A 13,992-nucleotide genomic window follows, 5' to 3' on the forward strand; every position below is an offset into this window, starting at 1 on the left:
TTAAAAGAGTTCAATACTTCTCTGTTTATTTCAATGACAGATAGAGATTTGTTTTTTTGACTTTCTTTATCAGGGGGGGGGGGGGGGGGGCTACTATTTAACTCTGGCGCATTTACATATCATTAAAGTCCATGTCGTAGCTAAAGGAATAAGTTATTGTTCAATACGTCAATGAATCATAACCTTTTAAAGGATAGTAGCCTATGTCAATAACAATATTATAGGCCAAGATAGACCTTGGCCTGTACTTGAAACTAATTAATGAAAGATAATATACGTGCCCGTGTTCATATTTTTGTGTTTGTTTATGTTACATTTAGGCCGGTTGTGTCGTTTGAGACCGCGCGCTGATGTCACTAGGCGGCGGTGTCGACGTGGAGGGGCTGCAGTCTGCCAACACATGAAGAAGAAGAAGAAGAAGAAGAAGAAGAAGAAGAAGAAGAAGAAGAAGAAGAAGAAGAAGAAGAAGAAGAAGAGCTCTGTGCGCAGGTTACTGCGCATGTCAGGAACGCACGCTCCTACCGTGTTTTCTTTTGCACTCACTCTTGAATTTCAGTAAATGTTGATCTGAAATGCCACCGAAGGGAAAAGGTGGCAAGGGCGGTAAAGGTGAGTGGTCCACGAGCACTCCGTTGTTATGTCCGTGTAATGAGCTATATTAATAAGTACACACGTGCATGTGATGATGTAGCTATAGTGCACTGGATTCAACATGGTTGTGGTTTTTAATCGGTTTAACGGTTGCTGGGTTTGCATGTTGTGTAGGAGCAGCTTCAGGAAGTGCAGACGCTGACAAAAAGGAGAAAGCACCAAAGGGAGGCACCGCTGTGAAGGTAACGTTGATTACACCTTTATCCAAAGCTGCACTGTAAACACAAATCAAATATGACATAACGATGACTGCCCTCAAAGTCGTTTTTAGCTCAAAGAAAATGATACCTGAATGAACGAGAAGTAAAACAACAAGATCATCAATAAATACCATGTACACATTGCTGTGTTCTAAAATAGACTATATAAAAACCTCTTGTCACTGTTGAAATAAATAGGTACTATTTTGTATTATGTCCACACCAGAGAAATGAAGAAAAACTAAATATCACTTAAAAGGGAAACGGCTCCCTTTCTGAAAGACTTTAAAGCAGATGTTTGTTCTCTGAATATATTTGAAGTACTTAGTGTTTTATCTCTCAACTATTACTGGGGGGGGGGAAAGCATTATAGCTGGAAACAGATCAGCATTGCGTCACACAGAAGAGGGGGGTGTTAGGGCCGGAAATAATTTAGAAATTTGGGAGCTTTATCTACATTATATCCTGTATACATGATTTAGTACTGTTTTAGTGGTTCTAGGTTGCCTCCCTACCCCGGTTTATTCATTGACGTCTGACTGTGCCTTCATGATCTGTGTTTTCCCCCAGGTTCGACACATCCTCTGTGAAAAACATGGAAAATGCATGGAGGCGATGGAGAAACTGAAGGCTGGAGTCCGTTTCAGCGAAGTAGCGTCACAATACAGTGAAGACAAAGCGAGACAAGGAGTAAGAACATACATTCACAATCAGTATTAGTCCGTTTTTTTTTTTTAACACGACTATGTTCGCTCTTTTATACAATTATCCCACCGTATTATTTTGGCTGTAAGCTTTAACTGCGATGATCTCCACAACACACAATTATGACTTCATTCTGTTTATTTGGTAAAAGCTTGTGTTGAATATGAAATATGATGAACATTATATAAATTTGGCTGAGCAATTGTGCTATTTTTCCCCAACTCTGTACATCTTTTCCCTGCTTATTTACACCTGCACCACACCAGAACACTTCCACTGGTGTACGCTTAGATACTGGGAAACCTCAGCTTTTACCTCACATCCTTATCTGTGACCTAAGTGGGCCTCATAACTGAAGCCATTAAAATATATTTTTTAAATTCCTGCACACAGGTGTTAAAATCTCCCTTTGCCTTTTGTTGTTCGTCTTCACTCGCTTGTATCCTGGCTTGGTCCCCATATTAGGTGCATAGTATGTTTTTTTTCATCACGGTTGTTCTGTTCATGACAGGGTGATCTGGGATGGATGACTCGAGGATCGATGGTTGGACCTTTCCAGGATGCAGCGTTTGCCCTCTCTGTCAGTTCCATGGACAAACCAGTATACACAGACCCTCCTGTCAAGACAAAGTTTGGGTACCACATCATTATGGTGGAGGGGAAAAAGTGACATGATGACATACAAATGATACAGGGTGCTATATTGTGAAACAGATTATTTCCTGATTTTACCGTTTCAACGCAATGTTTGCTTTTTAATTAAAAAAATGTTTAAGAATAGAACAATTAAATGATCTTTGTGTGTCAGCTTTGTCTTAGTCAAATGTACACCTCCACTGACAATTCAACCTGAGGGAATATTCTTACAAGCTTAACTTTCTCATTTCCATAATTCACTGAATATTTTTTACAGTATGATAAAGTTGGTGGAAATCAAACCACAAACGGCAAAATAAATGTATTTTCGCTCAAGTAGCACAACATGCGTTAGGTTTGTTTCTATGTGTATGAGAGAGCGACAGTGAGACATGATAGAAAACATCTAGTCTTTCAGAAATGCAGGTGTTGCCCTTTAAGTGATATTTAGTTTTTCTTCATTTCCATAAATATAACTCATATTGCTGATGGCAATCATTTAAGTTTCTGTATATATAAGTTACAGCAAGTGGTTAGTGCTCACTGAACAAGTAGAATCTTTTTATTATTGTTCAAATAAAACACCAACAATATGAAAAAACACTGACATTTACCAAAGAACGCAGCAATTGTGACAAATATAGTCTATTAACTGAGTAGGGTTTCTCCAAACTAATTATCATTTTCAGAATCAATTAATCTGCTCTTTAGTTTCTCAGTTAATTATTTGCTCCATCTTAATAAGGCCACGGCGATGTCATCAAACTGCATCAATAAGTTTTCATTGTTTTGCAGTTAAGGACGATCAAACCATGTAATACATTGACGTAGATAGTTTCCAGTATTGTAGACCGTGGTATTAATAATCCGGTACCAGTCCGATGTCGCGAGCCTACCGATGACATCCAGGAAGCTAGGCGGCGCTAGACCGCAGACGTCGCGAGAGCACAGGAGCATCAGGAAGAGACAGTTGACGTTGTTACGCCTTGCTAGATGATTGGCGAGGTAAGATGGCGGCGCCAGAGGAGCCAGAATTATCTCAGGCGCAGACAGAAAAGCTCCTTCAATTTCAGGTAGACAGCCTAAATTCCACACTAACATTCGTCCACTTGATCCCCCACATGTTAATACACAAGTGTTGACACCGAGTCGCCGTAAATAGGTGCAACCGTTCGCGTTTAGATGCTTTTTGCACAGTCAACTTGCTCGAGCCCCCTGGTGGTACCCGTCAACTTGAGCCCGAGCTAACGTTAGCGAAACTAGCTGATATTAGCTAAGCTAGCTAGCGAGTTAGGGGACTCGGAGGGCCGCGGTGTATTTAAACGGCTCAATACTGACGTTATACTCAACGACATACCACGTCCGACTGTGTTAACCAACATCACCCGGGCTGCGTTTTAATGTAACTTGGCTAACGGCAGCGTCAACTGAATCTCCCGACCATCGTGGAGACTTGCTGAGTAAACATGAGCGGTGAGGATCGAGCTGTCGTTGAAGTTCATCAGCCACATAACGGCGATTTAGCGATGCTGAATTTAATTTGGGGGTTTATGACAATACGAGTGATGCAACTGTCTGCTCCATTCAATCCGTAATTTGTAGTCCATTCTAACGGTGCTGGTTTTACACTGGTAACTACCGTTAGTTGATGGGCTCGCTGTTAGGATCTGTCGGTACTTTTTGGGAGCTAACCTGTAACGTTATGCTGCTTAAACGTTTAGTTGTCTCTGGGAATGTTAACGTTAATTCCGATCGAAGTCTTGTCAACCGTTTAATTTTGGATGATTCTTGTCAACTTTTTCATTAATAATTTGACACAGCAAACCCCGTAGTCTGTAAGGAAGCGTTATATAAACACACACAAACGTGATTTTCTGATCAACTTGAGGCCTTTAACTTTTTTTTAAATGTCTAACAGGACCTGACTGGTTTGGAATCAATGGACCAATGTCGTCGAACATTAGAACAGCACAATTGGAACATAGAGGTAAGTTACATGGTGAAAGTTATATGGTGAAAGACTCTGTTTTAGAGATTTGACCCCAAACATCATGAATGCTATTTTTAGGCTGAATATCGGTACACCATATGTATCTCAGTATTTTAAGTAGACAACATGTGAGATGTTACAAGCACTGTTATCAACATGTATATTGTGTGGCATGCTAAGCTATGTTGGAGAAAAATAATTAAGATTTGCTTTAATTCAATAAGTTCAATAATATACTCATTTTCAACAAACAGACGGAGCCTAGGTTGCATCTTATGACAACTATGAACATGCCCACAGCCGCAAATGTTGCTCTTCAGGAGCTGCAGTCTTTATCCATATACAAAATGTACATTTACTGTTATTTTCTCCCCTGCTCTGATGGCCAACAGCTGTCCGTACATCTTCTATTGCTCTGTCACTCGACCACAGAGCTACGCCCATATGATACTCTTATAACATATGCATCCAACTGTCAGCACCCTACAATGACAATATTTGATTTTCTAAATACATATACAAGGAAATAGACATTTTATTGACCTACAGAAAAAAAGATCTGTGTATGTATGATCAATCAGTTGGATCAGCTTATTGATCACTGATTCAGAAACATTGTCATGAGAAACTACTGATGGTGTAACGTAATCGCTTACTTTAACCGTTACATCATCACTCAGACAGTCACTGTCATACTTTTGCGTTTATCGGGCTGGCCCCTGCTTAGCTGGAGTTCAGCCAAAAAAGGGCGAGTGGGGCCGGGTTTGTGCGCAGACATGGAGAGCGGGACCAGGATAGGGAGGAGAGTGAGGGAGGAGATGCAAACACTGGCACAGGTTTACGGAAGAAATGGATTAAATCAACATCAAGCTATATCGATGCAAACAGGATTGTCTCAAGTTATATTAATATGAAAATATATTGATATACCGTAACACTATTTACATGTTTAGTCCTATTTAGATATAGTTAACTGTGTTCTGTCTTACTTTGATTAATCTGTCATTCTTTTCTTTTGGTTTATTGAAGGACTTCACTCTAATATGATGGACTTTAATGTATCTGTTTCAGGCTGCAGTACAGGACCGACTTAATGAACAGGAAGGAGTGCCCAGTGTGTTTAACCCTCCACCATCCAGACCATTACAGGTTAATACAGCAGACCATAGAGTATATAGTTACATCGTCTCAAGGCCACAACCCAGGGTAAGTCTGCAGGTTCTTTTAATGTTTGTATTTTAAGATGAAATCTCTGCATAAACGTTTAATGTTTTTATCCCACAAATGATACTGGATTTCTCCTACAATATTCAGTAACACTATTGCTAATGCTTGACACAATCATTAAAAAATGTTCAATCGAAGTATTTTTTTCTTCTTCTTATTCTCAGTGATATTGCCATTTATAATTGTATTTTACTGGCCTTCTGGAATTTAGTTTTCTACCTATTTTCTACTGTCTAAATATAATGGACTGCTTTGGTTATTCTTTTCAGGGATTATTAGGATGGAGTTACTACATGATAATGCTACCTTTCAGATTTACATATTACACACTTCTGGACATATTCAGGTAATCTAAGCACATTTAAACCTTGTAGCTGCAGATTAGAGGAAGGTTACTGGTCACCAAAATGTCCTTTTTCTTCAAGGTTTGCCCTGCGTTTCGTCAGGCCAGATCCTCGTGGCCGTGTGACAGACCCAGTCGGAGATGTTGTGTCCTTCATTCATAGTTTTGAGGAGAAGTATGGACGGTCACACCCTGTATTTTACCAGGGAACATACAGCCAGGTGAGTTCAGTGAGCAGATGCCCAATTACAAACATACGTTTGTTCTGCTCTGAATCAATTTTAGTTGATTTATTTGAATGTTGCGTTGCTTTTGTTCTCCCTGAAACATTTGTAGGCATTGAATGATGCCAAACGGGAGCTCCGCTACTTATTAGTGTACCTTCATGGGGAGGATCATCAAGACACTGACGAGTTTTGCCGGTACGATAGTTATTACCTTACATCACATCAATTGAGTGTCAGCCATCTGAATTGTTACGTAGTGCCTGTCATTGCTCAGTGTCATTGTATTTCTGCGACATACAGTTGCTTTTGTCAGTTTTTACTCGAGGCACATCCTGTTTTGTCTCTGCCATGTGTTGTAAAGGCACAGAAACCCTAGTCCGATATTGGTATATTTATTAGGTATATTTAAAACCTGTGTTTTTGTATCTATGTGCACATGAAAAAGGTGTTCACTTATAAATGGTTTATTTTGTGCTATTCATTTGTCACTTTCGTAGCTCCACATTATGTACAGAAGAGGTCGTAACCTTCCTCAACACACAAATGCTCTTTTGGGCATGCTCAACCAGCAAGCCTGAGGGCTACAGAGGTAACCAAATCTATTGTTATTCAACCCACCATTTTTTGTGTCAGCTGATAAATATGTTGCATGGGCTGCTCTGTTCATGACAAATATCTATCACTCGCACATGTAGGCACACTTCATATATGCCTTCTGCATGAAAGAGATATGAGACATACTAAAACTTGAGGATTTGAATATGGGTTAAGTGCCCCATCTTGTCTTTGATCTACAGTGATTGTCCTTTTAATGTGTTTATAGTTCTGGTTTTGAGTTAATTTAAACTTCTGTCACCACACTGATACAAAGAAAGATATTTGTTTGTGTTGTGAAAATCATCAAAAGAATAAAGGGTGCAATGCGTCCGGTGGATTATCATTAGTAACTGGGAGACGGCTTCTGAAAAGATGTGCAGGTTGACTTTCTCAAATGTTGTTTGTTGGCACTTTTAAGGCTACAAACAAAACGCTATCCACCTCTCCTGTGTTGCAGTAGTTACTCGGAGGCAATTAAAGTCTCGGTGGATAACTTACATCTTTGGCAAGCTAATATTATGCTAGCTTCCACAATGACTAAGTGTGATGTGGTTTGTTTTGTGTGCAAGTGTTTGGGTGAGTTGGCCATGTGGTTGCTGCTACTATACATAAAAATGTATAGTAGCAGCGCCATTGAAGCAGTGACAATTTACTGTGTGATTTTTGGGTGTGTTTCAGTGTCCCAAGCATTGCGAGAGAATACCTACCCATTCCTGGCCATGATAATGCTGAAGGACCGCAAGATGACAGTGGTGGGCAGGCTCGAGGGTCTCATTCAGCCAGAGGACTTAGTCAATCAGCTCACGTTCATCATGGATGCCAACCAAACACATCTGATGTCAGAGCGCCTCGAACGGTACTTGAAATCAATACATTCACATTAGATTGCTTGACATGAGCTATCTCATCACACATTTGCCACAGAGGGCTTTACGATCTGTTCACATACAACATCCTCTGTCCCGGTACCTCACATCGGTACAGGAAAAACTCCCCCACAAAACCCCTTTTTAAAGGAAGAAACTTTCAGGAGAGCAAAAGAAAAGGATCCCTCTCCCAGAATGGAAACTGTAATAGAGTTACAACACATTCAATGCATATGACATGAATTATTCCTAGATTGAGAGTAGTAGGGCAGTAATATATATTCTTGAGTTATGGCCAAAAACCTGTTTTGTGGTTTCATTGATATCTAATCAGTTCATCCGTGATTCCAAATGGATGTTTGTGTCAAATGTAAAGAAAGGCATTAAAATTGATTTTTTTACAATGATTGAAAAATCTAAAGGCCGTTGGTCATTTTGACAAACTGGAGGGCTTGGAGCGCATCTGTGACCACTACAAGTCACGGAGCAGGCAAAGAGTGATCACAGTGTAGCTGCGCCCCTGATGCAGAAGGAGCGCATGCTGTGGGACCCTCTCCTTCCAAATTAAAATGATGAGTGATAATATATTGGGATGGAACATTTACAACCCTAAATGTCTAAAGTGACCACAGCACCCAGCCAGTCTACCAACGTTTCACAGTTCATAAGGACAGCACATCTTCTGTTTCAGGGAGGAGAGGAGCCAGACCCAAGTGCTCCGGCAGCAGCAGGATGAGGCCTATCTTGCCTCCCTCCATGCTGACCAGGAAAAGGACCGAAAGAAAAGGGAGGAGGAGGACCAGATAAGGCAAGAGGAGGAAAAGGTCCGACAGAGTGCTCTTGCTGAGGAACGAAGACAACAAGTGAGTTTTACCACAACTAATTAGTGTGTAGCATTTAGGGGGATATATTGTTAGAAATTGAGTATAATAGTACTAAGTATGTTGTCTGTATTTAAAAAAATATTTTTGTTATTTTATGTATACGTTTTGTGTATAACCAGAATGAGCGGCTTCTATCTACATACGGAGCAGTTCCTCTCTAACGCTCGCTCTAGATAAGGCTGTTCATGTTTTTGCGCACATGGGAGAAGTTTCTGTTGGTTGAAATTAGGGCTTAACCATCTGACTTAGAGATCCACCAGTTGTAATTGTCTTGGCCCACCCATCCTGAGTTCTGATATAATTATTTTTAAGCTGGACCTGCCGATTCAAATTCTCTTGAGCGGAGCTATCTTTGACGGCAAGGCTCAAGACGAAATTGTTTTTACCACAATCCTGGAAAATCATTTAAATTATTCGGTGAAAACTGTCAACAATTATAATTGTTATCCCTTTACTTTGTTAGTGGGATCAATAGTGTCTATTTGAATAAAACACATTATTCAAATGATAAAAAAAAAAGATTGTATTTTTATTTAAATATTTGCTTTTATCAATATACGTTGCCTTCAAGGACTACTGGTGTGAAAATTCAGGAAAATGTTATCTTGACAAATTTTGTTTTTAGTACGAAACGTATACAAAATCCAGTTGCTTGAAAGATATTTTTCACAGCAATATAAAATAGATATTAGGAAATTAGTCCTCTAACACTAGCTCCAAGCAGCTTATAATCCATTAATAATACTAATGATCACAGAGGTTTTATTTAAGTATATACATAATAATGTATCTTTCCATATCTTTATCATTAGAATTGTGTATTTTTATGCAATATACACAATAGATGACATTGACAAAGTAATAGAATATCATTTTGAATTGTTGTTGTTTTACACTCACTTCACGGCGGTTTATTTTATTAGGATGATTCTGGGACAGTGGTGAAAAAGTCAATTATAGTTCTCAGAAAGAAAACCATAAGCGGCGGTTAAGACTCGATAAATAAATAATCGGAATTGGCCAGAAAATTGCAATCTAACCAGTCGTATCGGTGCATCCATAATTATGACCAAGACCAAGATGTGCCAATAGGCTTTGCCATGGCGTTATTTCATAGAGTATATATGATTACCAGTAAACCTGCTATATCGTGATATATTGTTATCGAGATATGAAATGACCTGTATCGGGGGGAAAGGATTTTTGATATATTGCCCAGCCCTCGTTGCAATCTGCAACCTCACTGCTAGATGCTGCCAAATGCTACACATTGTCCCTTTTAACATGCATCAAATTCTTTCTTCTTTGTTTTGACTCCAGACCCTCGAAGAGGAGAAGGAGAGAAAGTCTGAATGTCTTCCCCCAGAGCCACCTGCAGATGATCCAGAAAGTGTCAAAATAGTGTTTAAGCTGCCCAATGACACAAGAGTAGAGCGACGATTCCTCTTCGGGCAGTCTTTGACGGTGAGTACCGCTGTCATCAAGACCCGAGAACACACCTGGGGGGCCCGTGTTGATTATCTATCCAGTGGTCATCCACTATAGAGGAAGGGGCTCTTCCAGCCCCTTCCTTTATTTTGAAGTTTGTTTGTGTGATACAGACTTCATCCACACATAAAAATAATGTTCTCCAGATACTGAAATCGGTCTCACAATGATGCACATTCAAATATTACATATTTACAAAGCACTTCTTCTCTATATACCATCACTTCACTTGACTTTTTTCTTTCACAGGTAATTTACGACTTCCTCTTCTCTTTGAAAGAAAGCCCAGAGAAGTTTCAGATAATTACAAACTTCCCTCGTCGAGTCTTGCCCTGCCTTCCGACTGAAGAGCAACCCAACCCTCCCACACTGAAAGAGGCGGGACTCAGTCGCTCTGAAGTCCTTTTTGTTCAGGACCTTACAGATGATTAATAGATGACATACACTCCTGTTCAATGGAAACCAGTTTTCCTCCAATTCCCAACCACCCCCTTTTCTTATTTTGTTAAATGGCCATTATGCACAAGTGATCATTGAGATAAAATCATAACCTGGAGAAAAAAAATGTAATCACCCTGCATCCGGTCCTTGTTTGGTTGTGTGTACAGGGTTCCCAGTAGCCTGGAAAGTCTTGAATTTTATCAAATAAATATTTCTTGAAGTCGTTCCTGGAACTCCTCTTTGTATCCATGTGGACAAAGAAGTTTGTTTTCCATTTTCTTTGCTAGCTATCAAGTAATTATTGTCCTCTCACCAGTAACTTTAGCAGCATAAATCATCTACTGAAATGTACTGAAACAGTAGCATAGCTTTATGCAAAACTAGAACCCTATCCCAAATTTCTTAATGTGTGAGCAACTGACAAAAGCAGGTTGTCTTAATACCTACTGGCACCAGTATGGGATTCTATGATGGTGTGAATGCATCAGCTATTTTTACATCAGACTTGATGTTTGAGCCATGTGGTCCAAATTGAATTGCATGTTGCCTCCACGATGATTGTCAAGCACAGTGCTGGTCTTGAGTGGTTGGCATGACTACGATTGTTAATCTGTGTGGTGTTGAGAGCAAATGTACTTTAAGCAGCAGGTTAGTGGATTTGGACATAAAATAAATATGGGAACCCTGTTTTAAATGAGCCATGACCTGTACATAAGTTAGATATTTAAAATCCCCAAATTTACCTTACATTTTTTTTAAATGTTTTTTTGACTCCTCTGTGTCATAAAATGACCAAATGCAGGTTGTTTACTATGTGAAGCAGACTGCCTCAAGCTATTGAAGTAAAAAAACAAAACAATACTTAACAGAGGCCACAGTTTTCCATGTGGCTTCATCTAGTAAAGTACGAGTCTGCCCATAGTGCCTGTGATTACTCATAGATGCCTGTTTTGCCTGTAACACCTAAATGGGCTCATGAAAAGATGTAATTTTCCAACTATAAATTAAAGAATTTTAAAAATGTGGGCATGAGTTTTTTTTATGAACACATTTTGGGACCTATTATACAGTTGTTTTTTAATTTACATTTATATTGTACTATACTATGACTTCATTACATTTTTCAGGAATATATCATGACATCTTAAATAAAATAAGACCATAGTAATATTGGTATACATTATACATTTATTAGTGAACAACCCTTTCAAATCAGCCACAATTAAGAAAAAATGATTGCACTACTTGTTAAAGCATAACTAGCAACTTTCATTTAAAAAAAGTACAAATCTTAAAAATTTCAAACAGTATACAGATGTCTATATAATACACTAACTAGTTATGTTAAATGCTACAAACAATAGGATTCCAATGGAATGAAAAAGTATAACATTAATAAGAACCATTTCCTATATATAATATATATTAGTTGTCCCCCCCCCTGATACAAACATGGAAAACATGAGGTAACTGTAAATGTGCAAGTACCAAAGCAAAACATCTGCCTATCACAGAACACATGCCCCTGGCTCTATTGGCGGGCGGGTAGTCTGGTGTTCAGGCAAGGACCCCTACAGGCCAGGGAGAGTAAGAACAGTAAAACACTATCCCACCACAGCAAAAGTCATTGGTAAACGATAAATGGCATCTACGCAGCAAACAAATCCTAAATAAATTTTAGCTGCTTATTGGAACACATTTTTGCACCACACAAGCTGTGAGATTATTTAATAACTCTTAACAGAAAGACTACAAGACTCTATTCTCAGTTGTCATTAAACGTTACCCCATTACCTTGGCCTTAAGGGAGGTTATCTTTTTATTTATTAGGGTAGCTGGATATTGTCAATTAAATATTAATTCACAAGCACTGTTATCAACATGAGTGCTAATATTAACATCAATTAAGGTATCTATATGTGAACAATACATGTTAAGATATTGATACACAGCAAGAGCCTGATAGGCAGGTACAGTATTACACTGAAATAAGTATGACAACATTTTTATTTTTTAAGATCCCTTAAACTATATTGATTTTCACTGACATTGTTTAGGGGTATTAGTATAACATGCTTTAAGAATACATGGGATTCATGACAAACTATTGCATTCACGCAAGTGAGTTTTCATACCTAAAAGCAGAACATCTAGCACCGTTTCACTATGGCTTTTGATTAACTACAGTAGTTTCAGAGCATGTCATTTTCAGTCGTTAGGGCAATAACAGACACACAATGTATGTAAGAATTCTGGATTCAAGACCATTTCTTCTTCTTCTATAAAATGAAGTTAGCGCAATAAAATCTTGTAGTCATTCAATTCTATTACAAATGTGTGCAGTACAATGCATGGCAGTTATCAGCTGAGCGTTAAGATCCAAACCTCCAGAACCCAAAGCCAAAGAGAGCTAAAAATCATTTGGGATCTGGTTGACAAGCATGCATATTGTGCACCATTAAATAGGTCTACACCAGAATTTGAGATATCCTCCACTATAACAAACTTGTGTAACTTATTTTTTGAATGTCATGCAAAACACCTCTGAAGTAGATTTAGGAGTGAATTAGGTAGGATAGTGTGCACCACGGCACATTTAGAAAAGGATCACAACCGCTATGTCAAACATGGGTTGAGTAAAAGAACAAAAGTATACACTTGTAATGAGTTGCAGTGTACATTGCCTCTTTTCAGTGAATAATAATAATAATATATTTACTGATCTTATTTTCTTGCATGCCTGTCTTTAAATTATGTTATATCTACTGTTTCCAACTAAACTGAATATTATAATTGATTACATTAAATTATTTGTGGTCTGAGGAAAACCACCACACTAAAATCAGATATACCTTTTTCATGGCAACCTTTCCATTTGAAATGGACTGTTCTCCTTTATTTTTATATACCGAGAGGCCCTGAGTGATTTTTTTTTTTTTTACTTACAATATATGCCAGCGAAAAGATATGTACACATAGGTTAATTCTCAAAGCTGTGGGGTTAACTCATTAAATGGCTTCTTTTTTTCTCTTGAAGGTGGCGCACACACACACACACACATTCACTTAAGAAACAAAAATAAAGAAAAGGCAAGATCCCTTTACACCTAAAAGCAAAGGTTACAACTCCCAGTTAGTGCTTAGTGGGGCAGTTAGGAGACAAGAGTGAATTCAAAGTAAGAGTCCATTTGTTGCTCCCCCCCCCTCCTCCACCTACCCACCCACACACACAAAAACGTATCCTGTTTTTTTTTTTTCTTCATTTTTTTTTTTTGAGTGAACACAAACAGGGAACTAGAAGTCTAACAGTGTTTCTACACTACTGAACACTCCAGCTCTGTGTCATGTGAACCCCGTCCTAATCACTGAAGTACCGTGGAGGGACACCAGTGGCCTTTACGAGGAGTTTCAACATTCTTCTGTCTTCAGACGTTTTCTAAAAGCATTCACACTGAAGCTATACATAAAGTTGCTCTTTTACAACACCATTATCATGGCCTAAGACAATGACCTGACCAAGTTTAGAATTAGAACACATACATTACACAAACATGTTAGTGCTCCAACTGTTTCCTTCAATGTATTTTTTTCTCCCTAGAAGATAAAACAAATAAATAAATCTTTTTTTTTTTTTAAAACAGCATACTTTTAAAACAAGTGGAAATGACTAAGTATTTTCAGGATTAGTAATAGTTTTGTGCTTGTCAGGGTCATACGAAGGCAGATCTGAAATCTTG

The 13,992-nt window shown here is 38.6% G+C and overlaps 2 protein-coding genes across 2 annotated transcripts; both read left to right on the forward strand.

Annotated features, from left to right (window-relative positions):
• The first annotated feature begins 447 nt into the window (after positions 1–447).
• pin4 (protein (peptidylprolyl cis/trans isomerase) NIMA-interacting, 4 (parvulin)) lies at positions 448–2,351 on the forward strand. Its single transcript, XM_034543410.1, has 4 exons — positions 448–609; positions 766–833; positions 1,422–1,541; positions 2,068–2,351. The coding sequence occupies exons 1-4, from the start codon at positions 573–575 to the stop codon at positions 2,224–2,226; spliced, it is 384 nt and encodes a 127-aa protein (XP_034399301.1). The 5' UTR covers positions 448–572; the 3' UTR covers positions 2,227–2,351.
• A 446-nt stretch (positions 2,352–2,797) lies between these two features.
• On the forward strand, positions 2,798–10,480 carry faf2 (Fas associated factor family member 2). The gene is made up of 11 exons (XM_034543631.1): positions 2,798–3,265; positions 4,111–4,179; positions 5,254–5,388; positions 5,679–5,755; positions 5,835–5,973; positions 6,089–6,174; positions 6,477–6,568; positions 7,255–7,432; positions 8,134–8,305; positions 9,647–9,790; positions 10,064–10,480. The coding sequence occupies exons 1-11, from the start codon at positions 3,203–3,205 to the stop codon at positions 10,244–10,246; spliced, it is 1,338 nt and encodes a 445-aa protein (XP_034399522.1). The 5' UTR covers positions 2,798–3,202; the 3' UTR covers positions 10,247–10,480.
• The last annotated feature ends 3,512 nt before the right edge of the window (positions 10,481–13,992 follow it).

Source organism: Cyclopterus lumpus, chromosome 10 (genome assembly GCF_009769545.1).
Source record: "Cyclopterus lumpus isolate fCycLum1 chromosome 10, fCycLum1.pri, whole genome shotgun sequence".
Classification (NCBI taxonomy): Eukaryota; Metazoa; Chordata; class Actinopteri; order Perciformes; family Cyclopteridae; genus Cyclopterus; species Cyclopterus lumpus.